This window comes from Dryobates pubescens, chromosome 8 (genome assembly GCF_014839835.1).
Source record: "Dryobates pubescens isolate bDryPub1 chromosome 8, bDryPub1.pri, whole genome shotgun sequence".
NCBI lineage: Eukaryota > Metazoa > Chordata > Aves > Piciformes > Picidae > Dryobates > Dryobates pubescens.
The window spans coordinates 30,991,360-31,008,968 of NC_071619.1; the positions used below are offsets into that span (position 1 = coordinate 30,991,360).

Sequence of the window (17,609 nt, forward strand, 5' to 3'; positions counted from 1 at the left end):
TAACTTCTTTTCTGTCATTCTTGGAGAAAGTAGTCTGCTTGAGCAGTCACAATCAGGGTACTGCAGCCTCTTGGTGAGAACAACAGAAATGTGGCTGACCATTCTGGTTTGTGGCTTTCCCGGTGAGACAGTTCACAGAGGGTCATTTAATCACACAGAGGTGGCAGGCTCTGATGTGCCTCGAATGAGGTCTTCCACAACTTAGTACCAGGAATAAAACTGGAGTGCAAAGAAAAGCTGGGGTTTTCTTCCTATGTCTCTAAGAGTGCTTTTCTGCTGACCACTATTGACTGCCAGTGGACATTAAAAGTGTGCACTGATAAGACTGATGAGCAGATGTGCAGGGTGGACATGCAAAATACAGAGTTTCTGTCTCCACAGCTAGAGGCTAAGGAATCTTAGATTCATTAGGATTGGAAAAGACCTCTAAGATCATCAGGCCTAACCTTCTAACCAACATCTTCATGACCATTAAACCATGTCCCAAAGTGCCACATTTACTCATGTTCTGAACACCTCCAGGGATGATGACTCCGTCACCTCCCTCAGCAGCCTGTTCCAATGCCTGACCAATCTTTCCATAACAAAATTTTTCCTAGTATGCAGCTTAAACCTCCCCTGGTGCAGTTTGAGACCATTTCCTCCTGTCCTGTCATTAGCTATTTGGGAGAAGAGGCCAAAACCAACCTCACTTGAACCTTCTTTCAGAGAGCTGTAGAGAGCAATGAGGTCTCCCCTCAGCCTCCTCTCATCCAGACTGAGCCACCCCAGCTCCCTCAGCTGCTCCTCACCAGACCTGTTCTCCAGACCCCTCACCAGCTTCATTGCCCTTCTCTGGACATGCTCTTCAGAGCACTTCAGTATCTCTCTTCCACTGCAGTGCCCAAAGGTTCCTTTAAAGACCCCTTTAAAGGGCATAGTGCAGGCTCTGTTCACAAGGGCAAGAGACTGACAACCACCAAAAAAACTGAGCAGTTTTTCTGGGTTAAAAAAAAAGACCAGCTGTGGAGGAGCTAATTCTTGAAGACATCCCAGGTCTTTCCATGTGGTTCATGATGGGTTACCTTCACTGTAAGAGATTAAAAGACTCAGTCTCAGGCCTCTGAAGAATAACTCCCCAGCTAGGTTTGTTATTAAAGAGGCACAGAATAGAATTGCAGAACCACAGAATTGCTTTGGTTGGAAAAGACCTCCAAAATCATCCAGTACAAACATTCCCTCATGCTACCAAGGCTGGTGCTAAACCATGTCCCTCAGCACCACATCTCTGTGTATTTTAAACACCTCCAAGGATGGGGATTCAACCACCTCCCTGGGGAGCCTATTCCAGCATTGAGAACCATTTCAGGGGAAAAGTTTCTTCTAATATCCAACCTAAACCTCTCCTACTGCAACTCAAAGCTATTTCCTCTCATCCTATCACTTCTTACTAGGGAGACCAACACTGACCTTGCTATAACCTCCTTTCAGGGAGTTGTAGAGAGTGAGAAGGTCTCTCTTCAGCCTCTTTGCCTCCAGGCTGAACAACACCAGCTTCTTCAGCTGCTCCTCACCAAACCTGTTCTCCAGACCCTTCACCAGCTTCATTGCCCTAATGTAATAGATGTTTCCTTGGGTTGGGAGGGGATTTTTGGGGCTGTTTTTGTTTGATTGTTGTCCCTCTGGTGTGACAGCTGGCTGACAAGCAGCAGTGCCAGCTCAGTGGTGTGGGTACCGTTCTTTGTGGTTTGTGGTCACACCAGTATGGTTGTGGGCTGGATGCATTGTGTGATCTAAGTTAATTCCTTCTTAATAAATCAAGGTCACTTCACACAACACATTTCTAGTGCCACATTCATCAGGAAGCCATGGAAAGATGAATGCCAGTTGTGGAAGGCTATGGACTTCAGAGTCAAGTAGGGAAGGACAAGGAGTCCTGTAGAACACTGCATCACTAACAGTACTCATCGAAGCATGCCAAACTCCTTGATTTATGTGTGTGTATATTTGGACTTCTCCTCTTGTTATCTCAGAAATTGATTCTGTTTTCTCTTGCCTCTGAGGCTATTTAAAGCCTGTGTGATGTTCCATCAGCTGCCTCATTTCAAGTGACTACACTGCAACAAAAGCCCAGATGCTCCATCTCCAGAGGACAAGGACGTTCCTACCTGCCTGTGGAGATGCAGACAGCTGGTGTTCCTGCTGACCAGACCATGGATACCTCTGCTCTGGGGATTAGAAATGAGGCTGGTATTTGTGAGGATTTCCCAGGAGGTGTCCTCCCTCATTCTACACCTGGAAATTTTATCTGTATGTGACACTTTGGGGGTGTTTGAGATTCATAGAATCACTTGCTTTGGTTGGAAAAGACTTCTAAGAGCATGGAGTCCAACCATCAACCTAACACCACCGTGGCCATTAAACAACATCTCAAAGTGCCACACACTTCTTGAGCACCTTTACAGATGGTGACTCCACCACCTCCCTGGGCAGCCTGCTCCACTGCCTAACTACTTTTCCAACGTAAGCCTCCCCTGGCACCATTTCAGGCCATTTCACCTAATTCTATCACCTGATACCAGCAAGAAGAGACCAACCTTCACCTCAATGCAACCTCCTTTCAGGGCATTGTAGAGAGCAGTAAGGTCTCCCCTCAGCCTCCTCTTTAGCAGACTGAACAACCCCAGTTCCCTCAGCCTCTCCTCATAAGACTTGTTCTCTAGATGCTTTGCCATCTTTGTTGCCCTGGTTTGCCCTTTTTTGTTGCCTTTAGGTAGCCTAAGGACTAAGTGATGTCACAGAAGCCTGCAAGGTGACTTTGATGAGTCTCCTGTGTGCCAAATTTACACACTGGCTCTAAACACTGTGCCCTCACAAGCATTGTGTTTGGTCTGTCACAGGTGGTGTCATTTTGCTGCTCAGCACATTCCTGCCAGGACAGTGGTGGACAGAGCTATGGTGAGATGCCTTCAGCAGCGCTCACCAAAGAAGGATCCCACTGGTGTTTACTGAGTGGCAGTCTCCAGGAAAGCACAGAAATCCTTTCTGCTCTCTGACTCCTTTGGTTATTTACCACAACAGATTAGTCTGGAGTTCCTAGCTGAACCCATTGAGCACTAACATGATTATTGTCCAGCCACTTTAGAGGGAAGAAGGTCTGGCAATTGAAGGAGATGAAAAGGAGCATGTGGAAAAGCACTTAAGAGACTTCAAGCCCAGGCAGGAAAGTGCTGCTTCTCAGAAGTAACCTTGCTTCGAATACAAAGAGCGTCATCTACTGATACTGGAGAAGAGAAACCATCTGTATGCAGAGCCTGACTTTCTTCTCCTCCACTTCACAGAAGCAGCCCTGGCTCCTGATGAAGGTTTGTACAAATGTCTTTGCCCATCTCAGAGATGCTTGCGGTTCAAATTATGAAGCCCCTGCGAGTGCAGGTCCATTACTATGAGCAGAGAGGCCATAAAAGCATCAGTAGCTCTGACATAAAGCTGATGGATTATATAATAATGCTTCCTGTAGAAGGTGGATCTTCATTCATCAGCCACATCTGCAGCTGGCTCCTGGAGAATGAAACCCTGAGTGCTTCACTCACATCACAGACGTTAATGAATTGGCATCATAGAGAGGCTGAGCCAGATGGATTCAGCATGCAAAGGCTCTTTCAAGACAAATCCTCTCAGAGATTAGTAGAGGAGGATGGATGGGAATCACTACTGCAGAATGAGGATGAATGTCCTCCTACTGATAACCAGTTGCTGCCTGGCATGCGCAAAGTGCCCTTTCCCTTGACTGGAGATTCTTCACTTCCAACCACGCAGAAGACCACCTTCAAACTTTTGTTTCCCATCCTCTTTGGAGATAATGCCTGAAGGGGGCCTAGAAGGGAGTTTTCACAAGAGCTTCTTGTAATAGGACAAGGAAGAATGGATTGAAGCTGGAAGAGTGTAAATTTAGACTGGATATCAGGAAGAAATTCTTTACAGTGCGGATGGTGAGACACTGAAACAAGCTGCCCAGGGACATTGTGGACACCCCTGCCCTGGAGGTGTACAAGTCCATATTGGATGAGGCCTTGAGTAACCTGATCTAGTGAGGGGTGTCCCTGCCCACATCAGTGGCGTTGGAACTAGATGATCTTTAAGGTCTCTTTCAACCCAAACCATTCTATAAATCTATGAATCTATAATGTCTTTAGTTCCAGCTCAGGTGACAAGGTCAGGGTTTTCATGGGTATTGTTTAGGAGCTTCATGTTCCACCAGACCTGAAACTCAGCATCAGGCAGAGGCTGGAAATCAGATGTACAAGCAAGTGGTGCTGAAGGAGCACGTTTAACAGTGGCCATGCTGAAAAACATCTTTATTGTCACATAGGCTGTAGAAATAGAAAGCACACAGATTACTTAGGAGGTTAATGTTGGCTCTGCTCCTTGTCTGGCTTTTCAGTGAACGTTCCAGCACCAGCCCTACGTTTCTGTGGTACATTAAAGAATCATTCACATCCTGATGTAATCACTTACTGGCATTGCTCTACAAGGCTTGAAAAACAGCCTCTGTTATTTTGCAGGTGTTCACAGGAGCCAGGCTCACCTTTGCTTGTTTACTTTCTTAAATTATGGTTTTAATTTTAGATTTATTCAACTGAACAAATCAAATACATCTGTTAGGGCTGTGGAAGCGCCACCATAATTTGTGCAGCGCTTTGGATGCTTACACACACAGCCTTTGAGTGAGGAGAGGCTAAATAGTTGCCCAGATGGCCTCCAACAAGTCACCAGTTTTTGTGGAGGTAGGTGAGAATCCTCTTCAATTTGTAAATCACACAAATTATTTGTTTTGTAAAAAGAGAGTTTCTGAGGTGAGACTATATAAAGGGTTCCTCTCACAGCTAAAATTTGCCCGACATTAGCATTCAGTTTAGCCTGGAGAAAATGAGACTGAGGCTCCCCTCACTGTCTGCAGTTCCCTGAAAGGAGGTTGGAGCCAGGTGGGAGTTGGTCTCTTCTCTCTAGTAACAAGCAATAGGACAAGAAGAAGTGGCCTCAAGTTGTCCCAGGGGAGGATTAGGTTGGACATTAGAAGAAAATTCTTCCCTGAAAGGGAACAGGCTCCCAGGGAGGTGGCTGAATCCCCATCCCTGGAGGAGTTTCAAAGAGCAGAGAAGTGCTGCCGAGGGACATGGTTTATCACCTGCCTTGGTAGAGTAAAAGAATGATTGGACTCAGTCATCTTAAAAGTCTTTTTCAGCCAAAATAATTCTATGGTTCTATGAATACCCAAAGTCCTTTTCTGTATTTCATCCCCTGAAGAAAGTTAGCTTACTCTGCCTTTTCACAGTGACAAGGGCAGTTGTACTCCTTGTCATTTGGAGCCCTGCCACCAGCACTGGCTATTGCAGGCAAATCAGTGGACGCCCACTTAGTGCTCACACCTCAGAGGGCTGTTATGCAGGCACAGGTCACACTGAGATAACAGATCCTGTTATGAATCACATCTTAATTTGGATTACAGAACCATTAAAATTGGAAAAGACCTCTAAGATGGCCATGTCCAACCTTCTACCCACCACCACCATGGCCATTAAACCATGTCCCAAAGTGCCATGGCCACACATTTCTTGCACACCTCCAGGGATGCTGAATCCGCCACCTCCCTGGGCAGCCTGTCCCAATACCTGACCACTCTTGCAGCAAAGAAATTATTCCTAATATCCAACCTAAACCTGGCACAGCTTGAGGCCATTTCCTCTTGTCCTGCCATCAGTTACTTAGGAGAAGATGCCAACACCAGCCTCGCTACAACCTCCCCTCAGGTAGCTATAGAAAGATCAATAACCAAACACTGGAGAAACTCCAAGTGGGCATCTTTGAGAGAAAGTCCATTGAGTTCTTGATTTCCTCAGAGCATAAGAAGGGCATTACATTTTCCCAAGCTATCCAAGGGCTTAAGATTTCATAATTAATTGTTTCAATGTTAATTAGCAGAGTGCTTAGAGTAACATGGAGCTGCAAAGGATACTTCTACATAGGAAACAGGACTTGTGCCACAGGAGTGCTGAAGTACATTACAGAAACAAAATACTCTGAAGAGTCAGCATGCTTTTACAGAATATAGAGAAAACAGAGTGGTTTGGGTTGGAAGGGACCTTAAAGATCATCTAGTTCCACACCTGCTGCCATGGGCAGGGACACCTTCCACTAAGAGCAGGTTGCTCAAGGCTCCATCCAACCTGGCCTTGAACACCTCCAGGGAGGGGACATCCACAACCTCTCTGGGCAACCTGTTCCAGTGTCTCACCACCCTCACTGTAAAGAATTTATTCCCAATACCCTATCTTCTCCCAGGCAACCAGCACCAGAACAAGAGGACACAGTCTCAAGCTGCACCGGGAGAAGTTTAGGCTGGAAGTGAGGAGAAAGTTCTTCACAGAGAGAGTAATTGGCCATTGGAATGTGCTGCCCAGGGAGGTGGTGGAGTCACCATCCCTGGAGGTGTTCAAAAAGGGATTCAACATGGCACTTGGTGCCATGGTTTAGTTAGTCATGAGGTGTTGGGTGATAGGTTGGACTTGATGATCTCTGAGGTCTTTCCATTGATTCTATGATTCTAAATCTCCATTCTTCCAACTTGTGCTCCTAAGGCTCTGGAGCAATTAAAAAATGTTAAATTCTGATTCAGCTGCTCAAATGTTATACAATGGAATGGAATGGAATGGAATGGAATGGAATGGAATAGGATAGGATAGGATAGGATAGGATAGGATAGGATAGGATAGGATAGGATAGGATAGGATAGGATAGGATAGGATAGGATAGGATAAACCAGGTTGGAAGAGACCTTCAAGATCATCAAGTCCAACCTATCATCCAACACCATCCAACCAAGTAAACCATGCAACCAAGCACCCTGTCATGTCTCCTTCTGAACACCTCCAGAATGGAATGGAATAGAATAGAATGGAATGGAATGGAATAGAAAAGAATGGAATGGAATAGAAGAGAATAGAAGAGAATAGAAGAGAATAGAATTAACCAGGTTGGAAAAGACCAGAAAGCTTCCTAGCCGCAGTTGTTCCTTAATTCAATAAAAGTGTGCACATTTCTCAGTGAAAAGCAGCTAAAGATTTCTCCATCGAGAGCTGAGAGATTACAGAACTGAGAGGAGACCAAACCATATATCTTGGAGAACACACCACCCAGCAAAGGGATGAAAATTGCTCTTTTTTGCAAGTCTATCTCTAATAGTAAAGACTGCAATGAGTATAAGGTGAGGTTTAAGTTAGGAGCATGGAAAGCAGCCGGCTGCATGTGGAACAGACCTCAGAGCATATTAATACCTCCACAGTAGAAATCAATGTACCCTTTTGATGTTCATAGCCACAACAATCATCACACTTGTGCAAGAGGCATTGAGGAAGTAGCTGGCAGAGAAAAGATGAAGCATTTCAGCTAACTCAGTAGAACTGAGGCTTGAAAGTGAACTCTTGCTTTTGTAATCAAGATGGGCATATTTCCTAAGAGGAAAACAAGATTTATCTCTCCTTCCCTTTTTAATCAGTACACTCCTCCAAAAGCTGGGCATGATGATGACTCTGAAAGCTTTATGGAATAATGAATGTGAACATTTATCACACAATACTTAATTACAAATGCTATGCTTCCATTTCTAACCTGCTTTAATTTATAAGGTTCTGCAGATCCCTTTAATGGCTTTTCAATTATTTCTCAATTTATTTTGGTTTCCATGCCCCCTCTTATTATGGATAGCTGCAAATGACTTTGTGGATGGGTGAGGAGGAATGCTGCAGAAGGTTCTGCCTTCATTCCCTCTTTTCTGAAATCCAAGCTGGTGAGACTGCATCAAGCACTCAGCATAAATTAAAAGCTCATAGACGTGAAATTTGGAAAGTAGCTTGGAACTGCAATTTTAGCTGTTGTGACAGAACCGAATCGATGCCCTAGAAATTGCCTTGCTGCCAGGGAATGGTTTGAAGTGTAGGGGCTGCAAATCTAGCTCAAGAATCCTACCCAGCTCCTGGGCTCTCATAGTTAAATCAGTATGTGTTATATTCTTAGTATTGGGCGGGGGGGGAAGAATGTGATCACCAACCAACAACAATCCATTCCCTCTCATCCTGTCACTACAAACAGTGTGTTCACTAACACTGATTGATCACAGAGATCCTCAGTTGTCACAGCCAATTAACCCTTCAGTTGAGTGTTTCTAATCAAATAGAACAACCCAGCTGTAGAATTGCATCCTGAGAACACAGGGACTGAAGAGTAGTCCAGTGTCCCCTCCCTGGAGGTGTTCAAGGCCAGGATGGATGGGAACTTGAACAACCTGATCTAGTGGGATGGGTCTCTGCCCATGGCAGTGGGGCTGGAACTAAATGATCTTTAAGGTCTCTTCCAACCCAAACCATTCTATGAATCTACAAGTGGATCCCTAATTAGCTAATTCACTTCACTTAGGAAAGACTCTCCAGGTAAAAGAGGAGCCACGTGGCTATGTTTGCAGTAGGAGCTGTGAGCAAAATGAGGACACCTTGGGAAGCTCAAGCTTGTGCTGCAAGCCCAGAAGTAAATCGGCACCACAAACACAGGTGCTGTTACACAGGTGATAAAGCAGCTAACCACTTGGCACCTGTGGATTCTTACCCAACGGGCAATGCAAACACCTTGTTAATTGGGTTGCTCGCTACAGATCAGTCCTTCTATGGAGTCACAGTGACACCTGGAGACCACAAACACCTTTTAGGGGGCTGTTCATTGCGGCGTAGGCCTTACATGGAGTTACAGCGACACCTAGGGGCCACAGGCGGAGTCTGAATGGCTCTCAGAATCTATGCGGAGGAACGGAGACGCTTTGCTTCTCCTACCTCAGGCTTAATACATTAGACCTAGAGAACAGTTGGTGGACAGTAAATTATCAACGGAACAGCAATGTGCCCTTGTGGCCAAGAGAGCCAATGGTGTCCTGAGATGCACTAAGAAGAGTGTGGCCAGCACATCAAGGACTTGTTCTGGGTTTGTATTCAGCCTGTTTTGGCTCTACCACCACAATGATAAGGTCTAAATAATCCCATTGGTCTGTTTACTAACATAAAGTTAGTTGTGTAAATCAACTCTCTTTTTGGTTTCTCCACTCCAGCAGGTACTAGCTGGCTTTTGCTTAGCTGTTGCTGACCTTGGCTGCATTATGTGTTGTGGCTAAGTACTAATAAGCTAGTCTCTGCTTTTCTCCTTTTTTCTCTTGTCCCATGTACAGGGGGGAAGAGGAAGAAGCTGTTGGTAACCCTCTGGTTTTGTCCAGGGGGGTGGTCTTGTGTTGTTTATAAACTGTAAAGGTATGGAAATATTGTATATTTTGTACATATTCATTGCAGTACATATTTTAGATTGTAGTTTTGCTTGTAAACACAGCTTCACTTGCTTCCACTGAGCTACTCTGGCAATTTTATTTTGGGGGGTAATGTCAACCCACCACACTGTCACATCCTGATCTCATTGCGTTGCTCTTATCTTGTGAAAGGTTCTTCCCTTTTCTGGAGCTAAAGGCAGCAGAGTGTGAGGAGCTTCATGACTATCACAGCCAACCCAGGACTACCCTTCTGCAGGAAGAGCATCCAAGGTCTGCCAACTGCTCACTCTGCAAAGCTTCAACACTTTGTGAAACACAGGATGAGTGTCTGTGTTGGAGGCATCTAGGATTCTGGACCTAAGGATGTCCTTAATAAAGGGCACAGCACAGCTTTTCGTTTGTGTACTTGCTGTGGAACTCCAAGAGGCAGCTCTGCTCCTCCTGCACCATCACTGCGATGTCTCTCAAGAAACCATGGTAGCCCCCCTACTGAGGCAGGTGTACACATAGGAACAGGTGATCACACAGTCTTATCCTTCTCTCCTTACAGGAATGAAGTGAACTTCGTTGATGAACTCCCAGATTTCCAAGGGGAAAAAAACTGAAAGATTCATGCTGCTAATTTTCATTCTCGCTTCCTTCTCCACAATTAATTTAAGCAGTGCAGCAGAGCTCTTTTCTGAGGCAACAAGTCAAGGAATCGTTTCACACAGGCTGCATGCTGTGAGATAGAGCATTTGGGCTTGAATATGAATTTGATAGCAGCAACAGCAGCAGCAGGAAGCTTGATCTGCCAGAGGGAGTCAAAATGAAGCAGAATTGAGAACTCCACCAGCAAGGCTTAGTCAGTTATAGCTGTGCTGCCATAGATCAAGCCCTTTCTTTCTCCCTTCTTAATAAAGAAACAGAAAAAGTGTTCCTGCCTGGCTCAGCAGGCCACATCCAAGTTGTAAATACAATCCATGCACTAAAAATGCAAATATTGGCCTCTACTTATTGGTGTCAAAAAGAACAGAGGGTTTCTGACTAGCCTGGGGATCTAGAAGAGCTGATTTGGGCTGAAGAGCTAAACAATAATCTATTTTTCTAAATCACAGAATCATAGACTTCATCACCTCCCTGGGCAGCCTGTTCCAATGTCTGACAACTCTTGCAGGCAAGAAATGTATCAAAGAAAGGAATCAAACAAAGCAGCACTTTCCAAAGCTCTAAACAAGAGCCTATTTGCAGGGCTGTGAGCCACTTTAAACATAAAAGTTAGTTTAACTGAGGTGTCAGCTTGGCTACTGTGCAGCTTAGAAGGGTGTTACACTACTCAAATGTCTGCTGAAACAACATGGCTAAAGACTCTTCCCTTCTCATGTAGGCTGTGACCAGCAGACAAACCATTTGTTATTTCCTGTCTCCAGTGCAACCACAAGGTCTATGCACCACCTTCACCATGGACAGGACCATGGTCACAGCAGAGAGAAACCTTCGATTTTGCCTGTCTGCAGGCAGCTGCTGGTAGAGCAAGTTTTATTTTAAAGCCAGTCCTGTGACTTCCTCTGGAATTGCTTGGAAAGGTGAGAGACCTTGTTTTACCCATGGAGTTCCCATTTTTTCATGGCAAGATAACGAGAGGGACCTGTGAAGAGCGGCTGAGCAGGAATGGAAAGAACGGGAGCTATTTAATACGCGAGAGTGAGAGCGTGGAAGGAGCCTTGTGCCTCTGTGTTCTGTAAGTGCTCTAATACTCAATTTTTCATGGGTTTGCAGATCAAAAGACAAGCATTCACCTTGCAGCTCTTCCCTAATATTAACAGTCTCCAAGGGAGCGTATAACCCACATAATGCTGGTTGCCTTAGGCTTCCTTTGTAGTGAGCGGTGAAAGCGTGGCTTCCAATGAAGACATTGTGTACAACAGAGGACACAGAAGGTGTCATCTGCTGCTCTCTCTCTCTGCAGATGATAAGGGGAGGTGCCAGAGGGTACATTTAGACTGTATGTCAGAAAGAAAGCCTTTATAGTAAGGGTGGTGAGACACCAGAACAGGCTGCATGGCAAGGTTGTGGATACCCTGTCCCTGGAGGTGTTCAAGGCCAGGTTGCATGAGGCATTGAGGAACCTAACACCACCATGGCCATTAAACCATATCTCTAAGTGCCATGTCTATGCATTTCTTGAACACCTCCAGGGATGGTGACTCTACCACCCTTCTGAGCAGCCTGTTCCAATGCCTGACCACTCTTGCAGCAAAGAAATTTGTCCTAATATCCAAGCTAAACCTCCCCGGGCACAATTCCAGACCATTTCTTCTCATTCTATCAACTGATACTAGTGATAAGAGACCAGCTCCCACCTCACTCCAACCTCCTTCTATGAAGATGAGAAAGTGAAGGGCTACTCAGGGGTGTGTGATGAGTTTGAACTACTGATGTAATAGAAGGCATGTCTACAGGGTGTGTTGTGGGCAGATGCAAGCTGACACAGAAGTCAAGCTTGGTGCCACACTAACAGTTGCTTTCTCATTCTTTGGTTTTGTTTCAAGAGCAAAGTAGATCTATCTTGAGATGCCTTGCAGACAGCTTTTGCCTGTTTGGGGCAAGCATATGAAAAAGCACATGACTTCCAGCTAGCCTCTGTGGGGTTTTGTGGTCAAAAACTGTTAAATGCTTTAGTGTTAGTGTGACTTGAACTTGTGCATTAACAAATGTAATAGTTAAACTGTGGGGATGACTGACGGTATGCAGAAGTCAAAGCAAAGGCTGTCTTCAGACAGCAAATGGAAATAGTGCAGTTTATTCCCAGCTGAAAACCACACAAAGTAGTTTTTAGTACCCTGAAGCAATTCTGCTAGTGGTGAGCAAAGACTTGGGAGCCCTCTGGAAGCAGTAGAATTCCAGGGTCTATTTTGTGTTCTGCTGCCTCAGAAGAAGTAATGCAAATTCTCAGTGACATCCAGTCCCTTCTGGATGTGAAAACTCAGAGCATTTCCACTGCTTTGACACACCAGATCTATTCTATTGCAGCTGTAGTAGTACAGAACTCTGTGGGAAATACAGATGAGAAGGTGGAAGGAAGTTCAGTTTGGAGGTGAGAAAGCTGGACAGCCTTTATCAAGATCTATGCTAACCCAAATGCAGTGACTGCAGAGTGGGCACAGCATTCTTAGCTACAGTTACCCTATGTGGCCTTAACTCTGCAGGGTGAAAAAAAAAAGTGCCATAGACTTGGTCCAATATCAAACATGTCTGCAGAGTGATGTACAGGGGGTTAGATCTGAACTGACAAGGCATGATAATAAAATAAGAGTTGGGTTTCTGTGGCTTAAGAAGACAACAGGCATGACTAATTTTGACTAACAGACAATTAAACAGACGACTTGGAGAATCTCAAATACTTTGAAAGCACTGATATATGAGTCAAATGGAAAGGCAAATTATATATATATATAAAATATATGTAATTAATGCTATTTAGCATCAGGCATTCCTTTAGACTGGTTTCTTTGTTTATAGTCTTTTGTTGTACTGCAGTTTACTGTAAGATACAAGCAAAAACCCCCAAAAAACCCAAACCCAGCAAAAAAAACCCCAAAAGCTGGCTGCCAAGATCAGCTCCAGTTGTCAAAGCAAGCTGCAGGGGTCTGAGAGTTGATAAAAAGCATAACTTACGTGAGAATGTTCCCCACAGATTTGAAAAGGTTGTCTACACTTATCGTATCTTCAGGGAACACCAAGGACATTTTAGGATACAGGTGAGTAGCTCCCATTTCATCTCTAAAGATTGCACTACAGATCACTGCCTTGATTTGAATCATAGAATCACAGAATCAGTGAGGTTGGAAAAGACCTCAGAGATCATCCAGTCCAACCTATCACCCAACACTTCATGACTAACTAAACCATGGCTTCAAGTGCTGCCTCCAAGCCCTTTCGGGCCTCAGGAGTCTCCACTGCCAGTCACAAAGCTGGACACATCATCATTTCCTGCCTAAAAATGGAAGCTAGTGCTGGAGTCTGAGACTTCCAGAGGGATCCTCAGACAGTCTGCTGCCTCTGCACATCCTGTGCTTGGCAATGCTGATAATTTATAAAACGTTTGGCTTCTGCACATAAAGGTTTAAATGCAGCATTCTGAAGAGGAAGTCAAGATGTTGCCCCTAAACTTGTGCTCTAAGGTCAAGAGGGAGCCTGTGATGCTCTCCCTCTTTGGCACTGCTCTAGTGGGTTGCTGCAGCACACAGCTGAGCCAGCCTTTGAAACTGATGTTTGGCTTTCAAAACAGAGAGAGGGTGTGGGAACTGCCACTCACTGCCATGGCCACACCACCCAAGAGGAGTCCCTAGTGGTGTAAGGGTAGCACAATATCCTGTCACCTCATCTGGTGACAAACCAGTTCCTCGGTAAGCAACCAGTCATGAAGTTAAAGTTAGCAGAAGAGCAAGGCACAGTGGCAAACTCAATTCACTTGAAGAAGAAAAGAGGTTAAACAGCAAGATTAACTAATCCCAAAATGCCCCTTAGACTTTGTCTGGGATATAATGAGATGTCTTGAGCTAAATAAATACACAAATATCTCCTTTCTCTGTTTGGCTATTAATTTGCTCTTTAAATCTACTATCCACCCAGCTTTATTTTGCTGTCTGTATGTGCCAGCTTTCAGATACCTGGAAATCTAATGCCTGTGAACACTCACAAGTCATAAATTATAATGGTGACACAAAATTTTGAGGGGTATGGAATTCCCCCCAAACACCCCACTGACAGAAAAACAAAGCACTGCCAGAAGTGCTGATCTGGAAGTCTAATAGCTTTGAGAAAACTGCATCTGACATCACAGAAGAACTAATGTCAGGAGACCAGATGTGTACTGCAGGCTATACTGGATAACAAGTGCTTCAGGCTCGGGCCAGAGTGGCTGGAAAGGTGCCCATCAGAAAAGGACCTGGGGGTGCTGGCTGACAGCAGCTGAACAGGAGCCAGCAGTATGCCCAGGTGGCCAAGAAGGCCAACAGCATCCCAGCCTGGATCAAAAACAGTGTGGCCAGCAAGAGCAGCAAAGTGATGGTGCCCCTGTTGTGGACACTGAAAAGGCTGCACCTCCAATCTTGTGTCCAGGGTTTTGAGCCCTTCACTACAAGGAGAACATTAAGGAGTCATTGTCTCTGGAGGTGTTCTAGAAACCCAGGGACACGGCACTTGGGGACATGGTTTAATGGCTATGGTTGTATTATGCTGAAGGTTGGACTCAATTATCCCAGAGATCTCTTCCAACCAAAGGAAGTCTATGGTTCCAGGATTCCTTTCTTTAAGGGGCTGCTATGTGAAGGGCACTTGCAAACAAACTTTATTTTCCCTTCCTTGCAGACTTCTGAAGGTGTTCCCCAGAAGATCTTCAAAACATTAAAGGACCTCATATACACTTTTGAAAAGCCAGATCAAGGACTAGCAATAAACCTCCGCTACCCAGTAAACAAACCAAAGGACTCACAAAGAAGCTGGTGGCTCAAGTCAGGAAAGGACACCATTTATGATGGTGAGAAATTTACCTCTTTGGCTTTTTTAAAATAACTTCATTGACAGATTTGTGGTGAATGATTTTAGACTGGAGCAGGGGAGATTTAGGTTGGACATCAGGATGAAGTTCTTTACAAAGAAGGTGGTGAAATACTGCAACAGGTTGCCCAGGGTTGTGGCTGAGGCCCTGTCTGTGGAGACTTTCAAGATCAGACTTGATGTGGCCCTGGGTAGCCTGATCTAGTTGGAGGATGTCCCTTCTGACTGCAGGGGAGTTGGACAAGATGGCCTTTGAGGATCCCTTCCAACCCAATGCAATCTGCTGTGTGCCCTCTGAGACCTGATTGAACAGACCGAAGTTCAACATCCTTCCTTCTCTCTTATGGTTATTGGAAAACAGTTATGCCCAGCTTACCGGTTGCACACTCTCATCCACTACAAATGAACAAATTAAAATTGTGAGAGATTCTGAAGGCAAAGAATATTTTTTTCCTTCATGGGTGTTGATGCTTTTAGGCTAGAGAAGCCTGAAGAGCAGCTCTACTCATTATGGCTCTTCTTCCAAGCTTGCATGCAGAACACTCCAGTTTACAAGGAGCTGAGGCTGTCCTCTATTTTCTTTGTCCAGATTGAAAGCTATTTTTATACCAAAATGCAACTCAGTTACTGTTGATCTTTAGGAAGAAATTCTTTACAGTGAAGGTTGTAAGACACTGGAACAGTTTGCCCAGGGAGGTCGTGGATGCCCCCTCCCTGGAGGTCCTAAAGGCCAGAATGGATGGGGCCCTGATCAAGCTGATCCAGTGGAAGGTGTCTCTGTCCATGGAAGTTGGAACTAAATGATCTTCAAGGTCCCTTCCAACCCAAACCATTCTATGATCTATGATTCTATCATTCTATGCTAGAGGAAAAACCAAACCAAACCAAAGAACAACCAAACAACAAACAAACCAACCAAAAAACATTTAAAAGAGAGACACAAATAACCAACCAAAAATCAACCAAAATCCCAACACATGACTAACTTCTTAAAAGAGTGTTTTGAAAACAAGAGGCATATAGCCTTGTGCTCAGGATCACACATCTGGAAGCAGCAAGTTCAGTCTCTGGTTGACCTTTTGCTGATTTAGGCTCCCAAGACCCAGGTATGAGGGTAGAACTGGCACAGAATCATAGAATTGTTTCAGTTAGAAAAGGACCTCTAAGATCATCAATCTAACAGCATCATACAGAGAGGATACTGAGAAACCATACTGAGTTACCTGCCCAGCAAAACAGTCACAGGCCATCCTGCTTACTGTGGGCTTTCAGGGGAGCCATTTCTAGTGACCTCTCTTCTTTCCTTATTGATTTCTTTACAGAAATTGATGACAGTGACTACATCTCTTTCCTGTCCTGAAGGATCTGCAACCTGCTACAACAGATCAGCTGGGAGGAGCTGCCAGCTGGGCATTCTCCACTGTGGATCTGTACCTCTGACATTAGCCTCCTCCTTTTGCAGACTGCTCAAAACCCTCTAAGCTCTGTTAAACCTCTAAACTTTTGCTATTTTGTGCACAGACCTTGACACCTTGTTGGATAAGTGGGTAGTATTTCACCTACATCATGGCATACTAGCGTTATCCTGTGGTTTGGAAGAACCTAAACCAAAAAGGCTGTGTTAAGTCCATGCCATAATTAATTAATCAGCAGCATGAAAATGGTTTAGAGTAACTTAAATATTGATGAATGGTTCTGGTAGATGGCAAGAGGAGCACAAGCCCTGCATGCTCATCTGTATGAACATATGAGAATGTATTCTCCATATGAGAATGCTTCCTAGATTTCATTTGCTACATTAGTTCTGTACTATAATGTGCATGCCTGTTTGCTTCCTTTTTTAATGTAAAACTACACTTTAATCCTATCTCTAATTTTAATATTTAACATACAACTTGTGAAGGCTGCCTGCAACTAGCAGTAAAAGCCAAAAGTGGAACCTGTGTTCTGATTCTCCTGGTTGCTATTACCAACTACACCCCTGTTTGGGATAGCAGTTTTGATAGCTGTGAGTTTAAGATGTTTCTCAAATTATTTATGTATTTTAATGGGTAATACCAGCTATATTTCTTTCAACCACTATTTGATAAAGGACTTTGGGGTTTTTCAATACTTTGGACTATATTATGAACTTAACAGTGATAATAGTGTTTGGTGCCAGGCTCAACTGGTACTTAGAGCATGAAGGAGACAAAAAGTAAGATTATTTATTAATGCTGGTGTTGCCATCAATACTGACATAGTCACAGATTGCATTGGATTGGAAGTGACCCGCAAAGGCCATCTTGTCCACCCCCCTTGCAGTGAGCAGGGACAGCTCCAACTAGATGTGTCCAAATATCATGAATTGAAAAGACAGCGATTGTCCCTGAAAAACGGTGTAAGTGGAGAGGTAACCAGGAGAGGGCAGGGAACCAAGGCAGAAGGGGCACCCAGCTGCAGGCTGGGCTCTGCTGTCGCCCAGGACAGGCAAGGCTGCTGTGGATGAAAAAGGGCAGCAGCAAGGCAAAGTCAGGGAGTGGGCTCAGGTGGGAACCTGTGGCAGCTCCAGCCTTGATGTGCCTCCCAGGCACCCATCTGAGAGGATAGCTCAGGCACTGTGGACGCCTCAGGGTGCATGAAGCCCCTGCTCCGGGCAGCTGCATGAGGGAAGGCTGAGAGAACTGGGTTTGTTTAGCCTGAGGAGGCTTAGTGAAGACCTTATTACATCAAGGGGGCTACCAGGAGG

At 44.8% G+C, this 17,609-nt stretch overlaps 1 protein-coding gene across 1 annotated transcript; it reads left to right on the forward strand.

The window, feature by feature from the left end:
• Positions 1-10,926: 10,926 nt before the first annotated feature.
• Positions 10,927-16,241, forward strand: SH2D1B (SH2 domain containing 1B). Its single transcript, XM_009897006.2, has 4 exons — positions 10,927-11,060; positions 13,017-13,080; positions 14,693-14,861; positions 16,204-16,241. Exons 1-4 carry the CDS (start codon positions 10,927-10,929, stop codon positions 16,239-16,241), a joined length of 405 nt encoding a protein of 134 aa, XP_009895308.2.
• Positions 16,242-17,609: the final 1,368 nt, after the last annotated feature.